General features: G+C 37.7%; 1 protein-coding gene and 1 long non-coding RNA gene across 4 annotated transcripts; one reads left to right on the plus strand and one right to left on the minus strand.

Moving 5' to 3' along the window:
* The first annotated feature begins 239 nt into the window (after positions 1-239).
* Positions 240-14,010, plus strand: LOC145215201 (A disintegrin and metalloproteinase with thrombospondin motifs gon-1-like). Of its 3 annotated transcripts, none has more exons than XM_080083869.1 (21): positions 240-363; positions 430-476; positions 556-666; positions 890-1,006; positions 1,454-1,621; positions 1,676-1,755; positions 1,864-1,946; positions 2,150-2,246; positions 2,311-2,473; positions 3,858-4,013; positions 4,463-4,663; positions 5,320-5,478; positions 6,059-6,189; positions 6,870-7,029; positions 9,415-9,573; positions 9,974-10,105; positions 10,177-10,299; positions 10,583-10,988; positions 11,107-11,183; positions 11,259-11,283; positions 13,833-13,995. In XM_080083869.1, exons 1-20 carry the CDS (start codon positions 347-349, stop codon positions 11,279-11,281), a joined length of 2,610 nt encoding a protein of 869 aa, XP_079939995.1. In that variant the 5' UTR covers positions 240-346; the 3' UTR covers positions 11,282-11,283; positions 13,833-13,995. The 3 variants fall into 3 exon arrangements, with proteins under 3 accessions (XP_079939995.1, XP_079939996.1, XP_079939993.1); XM_080083870.1 differs by lacking the exon at positions 13,833-13,995 and adding an exon at positions 12,945-13,807 and having other exon boundaries at positions 11,259-11,311; XM_080083867.1 differs by lacking the exon at positions 11,259-11,283 and having other exon boundaries at positions 13,833-14,010.
* LOC145215215 (uncharacterized) lies at positions 11,586-12,947 on the minus strand. Its single transcript, XR_013857230.1, has 2 exons — positions 12,724-12,947; positions 11,586-12,443 (listed from the first exon to the last, which is right to left on the minus strand). It is a non-coding gene; the product is annotated as an uncharacterized LOC145215215 (long non-coding RNA).
* Positions 14,011-14,789: the final 779 nt, after the last annotated feature.

Genomic DNA, 14,789 nt, shown 5'->3' on the forward strand with positions numbered 1-14,789 from the left:
ATCAGCACAACTAACAAAGCCTATAGTTTGAGAACTTCCCTAACTTACGTGACACACGGCCAATGATTAAAAGCAGTAGCACGGCAAAGTAATCACCAAATATCTGTCTAGTTCAGCGAAATTAATATATTTCTTGTCAGTGCCATTGGGCAGTTACGTTGTGTGTTGTCAAACTGTAAGCTGTAGTACAGGTATAGTTTCCAAACAACTCAAGAAGTGTATTTCTTTTTATAGTTACAAAATAAGTCAAACATTTGTTACGCTATTTATTCTGTGGCGCAAACGCTGAGCGCCAAACATTTAATAGTCAGTTTCGAAGACATTCAACTTTATACTGAACAAGAAAATGGAGTTGCATTTATGGTGAGTTGCATTAGATGAAGCTTTAATGCAAGGATATTAATTTTAAACTTGTGTTTGCATACTCAGGGCAACATTCCTCCTAGTTTGCTTTGCAAGTCTGCATAATCACAAAGGTACGTTATAATTTGCGAAAGTGATCCATTTTTGTGAACGTTTTTGTCATTACTCAACTCATTGTTTTTCTTCATGCAGTAAGCGCCGTGTGCAAAAATAAATTTCGATGGTGTGATAATTTTAAGAGTCAATGTGAAACCTACGTATCGATGAAAAAAAACTGCAGAAAGACTTGTGGAACATGCGGAGGTTTGTACGATAGTTTTTTCGTTAACAATTGGTGGATTTCCTCTAGCAAATTTTGTCCTACTTGCGGTTGTCGCCCCTGTCTAACCCAAACAACGTTATAACAATAATATCAAAACAGTTGCTTTGAATGCTAAATAGTAAAACTATAACTAGGATTACTGATTTTACTGTTTTTAGGCGGTTGTTGTTTCCTTTATAAAAAATGTATTTTACTATTTTTCAGATGAATGCGACCCAAAAGTTTTAGGTTGTGAGTACGGGTGCGCTAACACTGCTTCAGGTGCTGTCTGTACTTGTCCCAAAGGTCTAACCCTTCACGCAAACCATACTGCTTGCATCGGTAAGTGGCCTATTTGTTTGGCAGCATATTATTAGACAATATATAGTCCTACTTAGGGCCCAAAAGGGGTGATGCGCTAGGATAGTGGCGCTAGTCTCAATAAAATCAAAAAATAAATAAACGGTATGTACATATATATACATTCAGTGGTGGGATTTTTTGTCTGCCGGTTTTACCACAAAAATCGTATTTTTCAGCCGGTTCTGTTGCAAAAAGTTTATTTATAGTAACCAGTATTGCTAACCGGTTCGCTGATCTCATAACATTTCGTGAGATGGTTCTATAGAACCGGTGCGAACCGAATCCCACCACTGTATACATATTAATTTAATTGCCGCTTAGGTTTAATAAAAACTAAATATTTGGTTTTATAAAAAACTAAACACTTTGCTTGAAAAAAACTGTAGTGTCAAAAAAAACTTATTTTGTTTGTTGCGTATTTATCAGATATTGATGAGTGTCTTGGTGAAAACCCATGTCCCGCCGATCGTCCTGTGTGCTTCAATCAGGAAGGCTCGTACACTTGCAAGGAGAGTCCATTGTGCCATCTTCGGCCGGATACTACTGAGTATTATAACAACACGGCAGCATGCTGTACGAAGTCTCGGCCCAGCAGTAAGTGAATGCAGTTGGGCATTAAGTTTATTTATAAAACGTCCGAAATTTTAGGCGTATGCGGACAAAATTCCGCCACTGACAATTCGAACAACGGCGGTCTTGATGCTATTCTTTCCTTGTGGCCTTGGACGGTATGAAAATCGTTTTTAATAGCAACTATGTTTCAAAATAAAGTCATTAAAAAAATTACAACATTATCCATTTGTTGGTATCTCATTTAAATTTCAGATATATTACAGGTGTTTGTGTCAAGTGCAAGTGAATTTTGCACTGGTGTGCTAATAGCAGAAGATTGGGTTGTTGCACCAGCGCATTGCTTCAGGTATGTTATGTGTTTATTACATAGCACTGTATGAAAAAAGTCGAAATCAACATGAAGAAGTCGTTTGACGAAATATCTAGGGAACGGTTACGGTTTCTTCGTAAAGTTTAAGCATGAACACCTTGTGTCTTAAGAGTGGCGATGTCCAAACCCATTGAATTTGAAAACATGTTTTTTTAAACAAACCACGTTTTTGTTAACAGTGATGGGGCAAACTCAGCAACTTCGTCATTCAGAGCAACTTTTGGAATGAGAACCACATCCCAACGCAATGTCTCCATCGAAGTTGCAGTGTCCTATGTGAGTACATCAACATCGCACCTTGCGTATTTTGCTGTGCGTGACTAACAGTCTATTTTGTTAGATTAATATCCACCCTTCATACGACTACCCCAACAACGATATAGCGGTACTGAGGCTTGCTCAACCCGTGACATTCAGTCGGTCTGTAAGGCCGATCTGTCTTCCAGGCGGAGAAATACCGAAGGAGGGCACCAGCTGTTTTTATTCCGGTTATGAAACTGAATGTAGGTTACTCATAATCAAGATCTGGGCGTATTGGTCCTAGTCTCTTGGGAGTATATAGACATAAACATGAGACTATGGGAATTATAGACATAAACATGGGACTACGGAAACGAACTGGGGAGCTTCCTGTGTGCCCGATGGGAAAAACTTTTAATGACCTATCCACAAATTGTTAGCTCTTCCAGCAGTCTTTATTATATTATGCCGACGTTTCGATGTCCCATACGAGACACCTTCATCAGGGCAATGACATAAATTGAAAACACAAAGTTATTATAAAGCGGAAAGGGTGGCGAAACACACAAAAAAGCGGTGGTGAAAAAAACGCAATGCGCATCAATGGTCCAGCGATAAAACCTAGCTTATTCAGTGGTAGGATTCAAATTTTTCGTCAGCCGGTTCCATCACAAAAATTATATTTTTCAGCCGTTTGGTTCGCTGATCTCATAAAATTTCGTGAGACGGTTCTATAGAACCGGTGCGAACACGCTGAATCCCACCACTGCCTACATTCACGTTTTGGGTGGTAGACATCAAATCCACTCCTTATTTGCAACATATTGTATTCAATAATTACTTAGTCAGGGACGATGTAAAATTATACAAAATCTGTGAACAACAGTTTTATGGTTTATGACTCTTAATCAGTTTACATGTAACCCAAATATGATCGACAATTACTAATTCGTGCCTTTGCGTCATCCAATAATTGCCTATTCTAATCCCGAAATCGCCATAGTTGTGGTGATATCATCAATAGCTTTATCCGTGATATTGCTACGAAACATGTTTGCCCTTTGAAGACCTCAAGCCGATATTAACATCACGACATGGTATTCTTTATCGTGAATCAGCAATTAGGCGACAGTCGCGGTGATTTCTGGTTTTATTTGTGGGATTTTTGGGTTGTTCGGCTTTTTTAAACTCTGGTCGACCTTGTAGCCTACATAAACTTAATAAACCTAAAGCCCTAATTTCTTACATTTGTTCTGCGTTTTACTTGAAATAAAAAATGCGTTAATCAAAAACAATATGTTACCTGCTAAATTAACGACATATTTGTTTAAAATTGTGGTTTGTCAATGAAATGTAATCTGGACTAAGATGCTACTATCCTCGTCCAAAAGCTTTCACTCTGGGCACATAAGCTCTAATTTGATGTGAAACTTTTGAATATCAAGCATTGTCGAGGTCATATCGAAACATAAGTTATTTCATATTTTCATTAAATCTCTGACCTCCAACCACGTTTCCAACAACCATATGTAAGCCGGCCTAAAATCGGGACATCAACGGAACTGACCCCAAAACACGCCCAGAACTTAGTTTTGATAAAAAAAGTCTGACCCTACTTACTGATTTATTGTATTTTATATTATTCAGTTTATGAGATGGGTCTGCGTCAAACCATGCAGGAATCTGGGATGTATCGAGTCGCCAATTCACGATGCAGAAAAAATCTAAGGAGTCCTGGACGCCGTATCGACGAACATTTGCTCTGTGCTGAACATGATCTTTCCGCTGTTAGCAGCTGCCCAGGTACTGGTTTAGAGTTGACATTCTTAAAAGAAGGTCAACCTAAAGTTGACTTGCATGGGCGGTATTCAATTTGCAGCCAATGTTTGTGGCAATGGGTAAAGTTTATGTTGCTCTTATAGCAATTACGTGTACATGAAATGTGTTTGGAACGATGTTTGGAACATTTGTTCTCCTCTATTTAACCTTTTTTTTTGTTTGCAGTTTTTAGTGACTGACGATGCCCACATAGGTGAAATATATGTGTCATTTTAACAACTTTGTTTCTACTGATTTTGAATTTTTTTGCATTTGCTTCTTAATTGTATCATTTGTCGGAATAACATAGAGTTTTGAATGCTAGCAGAAACGAGTTTTCAGAGCTCAAATACACCAGTAGTACATGTTAAACATGCAATATTTCTTTTCCTGTATGTTAAGTCCAGCTATGCTCAACAAAAACTGTTGTTTAGGTGAATCTGGTGGCCCACTTGTGTGTCAAAGGTGCAATTCTTGTGATTGGTATTTGGCCGGGATCTCGTCTTACGGTGGAGCTTGTCCAGAAACAGAGTCTTACGGAATGTTCACCTCAATTGAAAGTTATGAACACTGGATTATCGCTAATACCAATATGACGTCATCAAGCAATTACGCATGCCACAACGCAGGAACCGGTGGGTTGTATTTTATTTTGTTTTTTGTTATGTTTCGTGTAATTCAATGCATTTTTGAAACATAGCTTTGTCATACAATCATTGTAAGGCTATATTTGAAAAATTTAATTTGCATTCCACAATAAAGATCACAAACGCAGTTACTGAGGACTGACACAGTTTTATTATTTAATTCGAATGCTTTTTACCGCCGCGAGGTGGTGCTACCGTGCTAAAACGCCAGGTTAAAGTAAAGCGTATGTTATGAACTTATCTGCTTAAAGTTAAACTTGTGATGCTATAGTTATCACTTTAATGAAACATAGCGGTCAGGAAACCTATATTTACCACACATGATATAAACAGCGTTTGTAAATCGTATGCATGTGATGAATATGTAGGTGTTTTCGCAGTTAATTTTAAACTACTTTTGGCTCTAAGTTTACCACTAATAAAGTTTAGAACTTAATATACGGATCTGTTCATAAGTTTAATGGTGAAAATAACGGCCTAAATAGACGAAAAAAAATGTAAAGCATGTTGCTTTTTACGACTATTTGGGCAGTTGTTTTAACCATTAATAGGGTTTAGTTTTGTTAATACATGACTGGGCATCTTTTAAACATAGATTATCGCATTTCCTTTAATTGTAAGTGTAAAACAATTTCTTCATGTAGCATGGCGACCTTGGGGAGCTTGGACCGCTTGCAGCCGAACATGCGGCGACGGTCTTAGAACGCGAACCCGTGACTGCAATGGAGGCATCTCGGGTAGCAGTCAGGGATGTGTGGGAGTCCGAGAAGACATCGATCCTTGCAACGAACGGGAATGTCCGAGTAAGCATCCACTTTTTTCGTTTAGCTTTTTTACCATCAAAACAAAGTATTGTTATAGAGCTCTCAAGACTAACATGTATGTAGATTGTCTTTTGTTGCAAACATGTTGTTTTATCTAATTAGCAAGTGACAATTGACCCAATCGGTAATAAACTCCCGTCAGTATACATTGGCTTCTTGCAAAAGGCGAACGCCATTGCCATACTTTTGCGTACAATTTGCCTTTATTCGAAGAGGTGTAATAATGATGTCACAGATCGGCGTGCTTGTGCGCGGAATGTGCATGCATTTGCCGCCTTTCCTAAGGCACGTGTTGGTAATTGCAACGTTCCCGCGATTGCGCGATTCTTTCTTAAAGCACACTGCGCGTTTTACGCTTCGGTGTTAGTCCCTTTCAACAGGATCATGAGTGATAAAATGCGTGTGTATTTTGCTCTGAACAAGCAGTGCATTGCGCTATTAAGCCCAAACTGACAAATTCTGGGTTAAGGTAATAGGACAAGATTTAGACACAAGATTAGACTGTAAATATGACTGCGAGGTAATGTGTAAGATCAGGTGTGTGTGTTTCTTTCGGCAGGATGGAGCGGCTATTCGCAATGGAGTTCTTGCTCTCGCAGTTGTGGCCGTGGAAGGCAAACTCGACAGCGTTTTTGTGAGAACGGACTTGTAGGAGAGGCAGGTTGCAGAGGAGGGGATACAGATTCTAAGGTGAGTGTATTTGCTTCGATATTACTTCTATTATACGTTAGCTGCAAATATTTAGGGCCACTTATCCCTATTTCATATGACAAAAAACTAATAGACAGAAGCAACAACTCACAAACTTTGTAAAACCGTTGAAGGACTACGTATGAATTTAAAAAAGAAAAGTACTCATAACTTTTTTCGGATCGGACTAGAATCCTTTTTGACAATAACAAAGATAAGTGGTAGACCTTTATAACTTTAAGTATTTGTGATAAAACATACACCTTTTATGTTTTTTATTTCATATAACTTTTTTTTGTTATACAATTAGTTAAAGCTTTGCCACTCTGCAGCGTCAAAGATTTAACCAGCAACGACTACACTGCATGTTTTTCCTTTTTCTGCTTTGTGTATTATCCGACACAAGTGCTATCGTACAACCAACGACATTATTAGGGCACGTAACCGGAAATGCAATAAAAAAATGTAGCATATCCTTACTGCCAAACAATTTTGTTAGGTCACTGCATTTCTTAATCCTGTACGCCAAAACGCGGTATCATTCCTTTTTCAAACTACCGCAGGCATTATATTAGCGACTTTTCTTACATTTACCTTTAACGACGTTTCTTAAGACCGTCACATTCAAGTTCGTTGTATTTGAGATTAAAAGAAATTTACGTACTGCACATTTACCACAGATTTGCAATTTGAAACCTTGTGGCTGGAGCAAGTGGGGGAGTTGGGGAGCCTGTAACGCAACTTGCGGTCGCGATGTGCAAAGGATGAGACATAGATTGTGTCGATCCGGGGTTGGTAGATGCTCTGGTTCTTCAGTCTCCACTACCTCGTGCAATTATGGTAAACCGACCGGCCTGGAAGGCAAAACTCTTACGACCATTCTAAAATTCAAATATTTGTGTTGAATTGTAATCGGAGAATCAAGGTTTCAAAAGTGGTGCAGACATTTGACATTAAGCTTCAGGCACAAATTAATGTCAAATACAGTGATTCATCAAACAGTGTCCTGAAAAATATAACTCTCATATCATGTTTTAGGTCTTGATAACGAGAGTTTGTCTGTGCATGGAAAATGCAGTATTTCAGTTTGATATTACTTGTTGCTAAAAGAAGTCTCCGCCATAGAATTTAAGCTTAAATATAATGTCTTCGAAAAATTTAATCTATAAGCTATTGCTGCCAGGCATAATATCAAGTTTATACAGGTCTTCGGGCAAGTATTTTTATTCCGACGTTTTGACGTCCTATGCAGGTCGTCGGAATAAAAATACTTGCCAGAAGAGCTCTATAAATTTGACAAAGTCAATCTGTTCGTGTGCTGCAAGTTTGTAAAGCTTTAGAATCACGAATCTTAAAACTCGTTGATTACTTCACTACCATGCGGATATTTCGTACGCAAATAATCACCTAAACTTTACAGATGATTGTTGGTACAGGTTCTATGAAATCAATTATAGGCATCGTATGTCTGCGATTACCTCGGCGCATAGTTTGGGAACCACTGCGTTAGACCATCACTTGACAAATGCAAATTTGCACTACAGTTAAAAGTCAAGAGGTCCAATTTTCGATTACCACCTTCATATGTTTTCCTTCACAGGATGATTGTTAGGTCTAGGGCAGTGTTTCCCAACCTATGGGTCGCGACCCAAAGTTGGGTCGCCTGTAAATTCTGTTGGGTCGCCAGTTTTTGTGACAATTAGAGCATCTACGTTTCGTAGCGTTATTTTGTTATTTCCCAAGGATATGAATTGTTTCCCAATAACAATTTCATGACTATTTGGCGTGATAGTGAATTATTCTGTTTGTGACGTCATAATGGTTGTGTGAGATCACTGTTTAAGTTGGCGGAAAAACGAATAATTTTTGTTTGATGTTTTTATTTTTCAAACTAGCGTAGTAATTTTCGAAAAACTTTCCTGATTTACAAACAAAAATACAACCCAAATAGTAAGAATGCATATCCATGGGTCGCGAGAAGCCACAAAACAAAATTTGGGTCGCGACAAAAAAAGGTTGGGAACCACTGGTCTAGGGAGCTGCTTTTTGCTCTTGCGGTTATCAGCCAGGGAGCAGTATAGGATATATTTTTCGCTGGCATGAAAAACATTCTTAAGGATTGAGTTCGTTGTAGACGGTCAAACCGACTTGTGAACTGTTCAACCTGGCATTTTTCAGCTCCTATCTCGTCTTTGGCTCTTTTCGAAGGATTTATCCATGTTACTTCGAAAAAGCATTAGCGATCTTACACCTTGTGGTAAAAGTACTTGAGACAAAAACCAAAGGTTGTTGTTTCTCTTCTTATTCGAAAGTCAAAACTCTAAGATTACAATCTTTGTTAATGCTAAATTCCAACGCTTAACTGTACTAGCAAGAACTATATAGATCAGGGGTGTCCAACCTTTTTGGGCAAAGGGCCACATGCGGTTTACAAATGATTGCGCGGGCCACTTGAGTGTCACTGCTAATTTGTAATCTTAGAAATAGCTGTCTTATAATTTCTAATTAAAATCTTCACACCGAAATTCAAATCGAAAGGATTTAAGTCACATGTCAACCTTTTTTGGAAAGTTCTGTTAGCGTTACTTGCTTTTTGTTTCCTGTTTGGCATAATCTATATCACTGCAGAGTGCGGAAGATGTTTTACTGCTAAATGCGTTTTGCGCGAGTCTCTGATACCAGATGTATTTCACTACCATGCGGATATTTCGTACGCAAATAATCACCTAAAATTTACAGATGATTGTTGGTACAGGTTCTATGAAATCAATTATAGGCATCGTATGTCTGCGATTACCTCGTTCAACTATGTTTGCGGGTTGCGGCCACAAAAATGTTAAAGCAGTAGTTTCCATTAGAGATTTGTTGTTTTGTAATTCGCTTGGTGTGTGTTCTTTTGGCGTCATCTCTAAATTCAGTGATTTTATACCGGGGAGGAATTTACTTGAACTTGTACATGTAGTTAAATAGACAGTTTAGGTTTGGGAATATAACCTGTGAAGTTGATAAAAGACACAATTTGATATGATCTTTGTATGGTTTAGCACTTAACTTGTAGTCTATTGGGGAGACATGAAACTGTTTTGAATTGTTAAGTGAGGAATTCGTCATTATAGGTTGATAACCACTGTCTTAATTGCTCAAAAAGAATAAGATTAATAGAAGATAATTGCAAATAACAAGCTTAAACAAAACTTCAATGTTAACTAAAAAACGCTTTTTTAGCTGATTGTCCTGGGCATTGGTCGACGTGGTCTTCCTATTCCTCGTGTACCAGAACTTGCGGAGGAGGCGAGCGAGTTTCAGAAAGAAAATGTATTGACGGAAACAGGTGCCGTGGATCGGGAAGAAAAGCGATGCAATGCAATAATCCGGCTTGTCCCGGTAAGCCATATTTCAAAATAACAAGCGCTCAAAATGTGTATTTCGTTTAATAAAGATGATTAAAATCTAACACTTTAAAAATACAAAACAGTATTTCTTGTTATAACTAAATGTTCACCTTTTTTAATGAATTTAGTCCAGGAGTTTATCACTCCATAAAAACGTGCGATTTAATGTAGCTTCATAACCTTCGACGAGATAAAACTAATGCGTTGTATCTACACCACTAAGAAGGTTAGAGTTTGGAGAACACTTTCTTGCTTAGAATCTCATTGCAATAGCATTATATTTCACAACAACATACAAAATCTCTTACGATTTAGGTTTTAATCAAGTCTTGATCTAGTGTCCCAAATCCTGGCATGACCTAAAAATAATGTTATTATTGTTTTTTATTTAGAGCCTTGTGAGGATGAAACGAACACGAAATCGCTGGGATCATTGTGTACACAGAATCCTGAGTGGTGTGGCCGGTACTCCTTCATGCGAAGAAGCTGCCCCAAGACTTGTTGTCTGTACGGACCAATTGAAGGTATGTTGGTATAGTGGTGTATGGGCTTTGCCTATGAGTATTTCTGAACTATACATTTTTTTATTCAATAGGTTATAGCGACTGGAGCGAATGGTCACAATGTTCCAGTGCATGTGGAAGCGGCGTTATCACCAGGAGCAGAAGTTGCGTCGATCCCAATGGTTGTAACCACACAACGATACCGACAGAAATTAGTAAGTATAATACAAAATTATTCTGAAACGTAAGACCCAGAAAAAATGTCTTATATTCTTTCATAATGCACCTTTAGTTTGTCAATTCAACGATCAAAAAACCAGTAAACATAATACAAACCTCCGCTGAAACGAAAGACAAAGCAAAACATACATTCTAGCATAATGTACTACTGCACTGTTTGTCAATTTAATGATACAATCATACAATACAATCGTGTGCTTGTGTTGTTGCTACTTTTAATTTCGTTGTATCAAACAATTAATTTATTTTTTGTTACAGCGAAAAACTGCTTCGTGGCATCTTGTTCTCGACTGAGCCGCACCTACTCGCCATGGAGTGAATGTTCTAAAACTTGTGGCGGTGGAACACAACAACGCCAGTATTTAAACTGCAGCACCAACGACACTTGTACCCCGGTTACGGAGGAGCAACCGTGTGAGGAGCAAGACTGTCCTCCACAGTGGTTGGAGTGGGAGCCGTGGACCGACTGTACAGTCACCTGTGGAGAAGGAATGCGCTCGCGGAGCAGGGTTTGTGAGAATGAGACAGCAGATGTTGGTTGTGTGGGAGAAAGTGAGGAGGAAGAAAAATGCTCGGAGCAACCTTGCGTTGGAACTTGGTCAGAGTGGGATGAGTGGAGCAACTGCTCCGCTGAATGCGGGGATGGTTTTCGAACCAGGCATAGGTATAATAGCAAGATAATGTCATATTGTTTGAACATATTGTTTTTCCCTGTTTGAACTGATTTGGGATCAATTAGTGCCACAACGTGAGCATCGTTTGACAAATTTGTATATTTATAGGGAATGCCTAACTGAAGTCGAATGCGAAGGAGACGATTCAGAATTAGAGGAGTGCAATGCCGGAACATGTCCACCCCGTAAGTAACAAAGGCTTTGTACCTTGCAATTACCATTAACCATGAGTAGTATTAAAACAAACTTAATCCTTGCAGGCTCGACTACTTCTAAACCATAAAGGCGAGGTCGCATGTCGCTTTTGTTTGTCGTTTAACCCTTTGAGGGACACACTTTTTTGTGCACTGCTTTTTTTAATTCAGTCAACAAATCTTAGTTAAAATGGGTCAAAAAAAGTATTCCCCCGAAATTTTTTTTGTAATTTCTTAGTTTGTTTATTTTAGAGCATGGTACATATATGTACCAGCAACCATCTGGGGGAATTTTTTTTTGAAATTTTTTTTTTTCAATTTTGGTGCAAATCCATTATTATAGTAAAAAATGTATTCAAGGATCACTGTAAGTAAACTTTGTTAACTAACAAATACTTGTATTCTATGTATTTGATTAGTAAATACAAAACAACAAACAAAACCTAGTCAACAGCATACAAAAATGCGAGAAAACTTGTAAGTATAGAATAATGGTGCAGGTATTTCAACAATAGTTGTTGTCATTACCAGTGTAGGATTTCAGTTCAGTAAACTTAGCTTCACAACAATATAGAGATGAAAAGGAAATGCCAGTTTTGTACGAAGAAATCATAGATAGCAAATGGTAACAGGTCACAAAAAATTGAAATACAACAAAATCAAGCACAGAAACTTATTTTTTATGATAAAGTTTGAAGGATTTCCTATCCTTTGCACAACAAAGATATGTGTCACACTGGACATACTTGTTGTTGGTCCTGTTCTGAATCTTTTGACATGTGCAAAGCTTACACCTTTGTATATTGTTGATCTTGTCAATTGTATTGACTTTGCTAGATCTTTTCTTGCAAATACTAGAATTGTGGCCCTTGAAATTTGATCACATGTTCATCAACGGAAGAAAATAGGACTGATAGAAATGATGAATTAAAATGCTGTAGTACTGGCCTAATTTTACAAGCCCTTTCATACATTGGATCATTTCTCGGTTTCATATTTTCATTGTTGTTGAAGTTCAACTTGCTACAGATCTCTTCTAATCACTAGGATTTTGCTTTTTTGCTACCGTACAATCAAGCATTGAACTGGCAGCAACAATTTGGAATCTTTTAAGAGAACCTTAACATCTTCTGCATCTAAAGCAAGGTCATCTTCAGTGTCGCTAACATCAGCAAACAAAATTTCCTCCACGATGCTATATGTCAATGGAAAAACTAACTTTTTGTTCCTGTCACTTTTGTTCTGAAATGTCTTAAAATACAAATAAAAAATACTAAAAACCTTAAATGTGCTGTTTTGTAGTTCTAATTGGACTTAAAAAACAAACAACAGCATTTTTCAACAAAACCGAAAACTTTGACTTTTTTTCCCCAAATGGACAGTGGTACATATATGTACCATAACATGTATGTCCAAAATTTTTACATTTTTACTAGGGTTTTATTTTTTAAAACTAGTAATTATTGACAACCAACACATAAACAATAAAAAACGTTATCAGTCACTTGTTTTTATGTTTTTGTATACTTACCAGTAAGTGAAACAACTATGCCCTTGAGAATGACCGAAAACTGACTACTTTAAGGCACAAAAACAGCTGATCTGAAGGTGGCAAGTGCAAAAAAATCATAGAAATATAAACATTAAATCCACATTGAGAGGTTGTGTGAAAATTATATCGATCGAACAACAAATTAATTTTCTACGATGCTTCAAAGTTGTGGTACATATATGTACCAGTAACCCTCAAAGGGTTAACATATGTACTATGTTTTATTTGCATGTACTTGTGATGTTTTTATGTTGTGGCTTTCATGCATCAGACCAGTGATTGTTAAACTGCGATAGATGTAAACGTGCCTTGAAATATTTGTTGTTGTTTTTTGCACAGCGTCCCATACTATAGGGCAGGGATCTCAAACTCAAACTGCTTTGAGGGCCAAAAACAAACTTTTAAGTAAGTCGAGGGCCGCGATATCGAAACATTTGTTACAGTGTAACATGACAACAAACAAATTGCGTGACTAAAAAGGGAAATGTTCATCAATCCCATTATCTTTATTAAACAAATAATACTGTAATAAATAACAAATAAATATACAGTGTAGCAAAGTAAAAGAGCCAACTCTGCCCTGTTGCTTTGTGTGTGAAAACATTGGCATACAGTGACACAACAATGAAAAAAATGGCGCAACAATCGCAATTGCTGATTCTAAAGATGGACTATTTCGATCATGACATTCAAACGTTGCAAATACTGCTATCAGAGAATGATTATATCATGGAAACTCACTAGTTTTACAGGGTATTCCGCCCGAGCAAAAACACATAACTTCTAAAAGTTTCTTCGCGGGCCGCACAAAAACCTTTGGAGGGCCGCGTGTTTGAGACCCCTGCTATAGGGCTTGGTGACAAAATGTTGGTTTGCATGACAAGATTAGAACCTTAATTTGATCTTGTTGTTATACTGAAAGCACTTTCAACAATTTAAGTTACAAGCACTTTCAGCATTTTTTTGTCACTATAGACAAGTATGCTGCAAAAAAACTTCATTAGTGCATTTTGAGTTCACAAAATAATAAGAAACGCTGATCTGGATTATTAGACTTCTAATTAAACTTTGAATGTTTCTTTTTTCAGCTTGCGAGAATCATCCAGATTGGGACACCGTATGTGGTTTTTTGGTCGACTTGTGCTACCAAGATGATGTCGCATACACATGCCGAAAAACTTGCAGTGGATGTTAAATAAACTGTACCTGTTTTTCTAATTTTTCACAGTTAAAAATAAACTTTATTCGCTTGTGTATTATATCAAATGTCTATCGTGCAATGGTCTATCAGTCAAGTGGCCCCACTCGTTAGAGTCTAACGACGGTTAGACCATCACTTGACAAATGCAAATTTGCACTACAGTTAAAAGTCAAGAGGTCCAATTTTCGATTACCACCTTCATATGTTTTCCTTCACAGGATGATTGTTAGGTCTAGGGAGCTGCTTTTTGCTCTTGCGGTTATCAGCCAGGGAGCAGTATAGGATATATTTTTCGCTGGCATGAATAACATTCTTAAGGATTGAGTTCGTTGTAGACGGTCAAATCGACTTGTGAACTGTTCAACCTGGCATTTTTCAGCTCCTATTTCGTCTTTGGCTCTTTTCGAAGGATTTATCCATGTTACTTCGAAAAAGCATTAGCGATCTTACACCTTGTGGTAAAAGTACTTGCGACAAAAACCAAAGGTTGTTGTTTCTCTTCTTATTCGAAAGTCAAAACTCTAAGATTACAATCTTTGTTAATGCTAAATTCCAACGCTTAACTGTACTAGCAAGAACTATATAGATCAGGGGTGTCCAACCTTTTTGGGCAAAGGGCCACATGCGGTTTACAAATGATTGCGCGGGCCACTTGAGTGTCACTGCTAATTTGTAATCTTAGAAATAGCTGTCTTATAATTTCTAATTAAAATCCTCACACCGAAAGTAACTTGAACAGTTGTGTATTACTCTATCGGGGCCACGGGTTGGACACCCCTGATATAGATCATATAAACCTGCTGGTATCTGACGCTTCGATAAAAATCTCTGCATGTTGGCACCA

The sequence above is a fragment of the Phallusia mammillata genome, chromosome 2 (genome assembly GCF_965637545.1).
Source record: "Phallusia mammillata chromosome 2, kaPhaMamm4.hap1.1, whole genome shotgun sequence".
NCBI lineage: Eukaryota > Metazoa > Chordata > Ascidiacea > Phlebobranchia > Ascidiidae > Phallusia > Phallusia mammillata.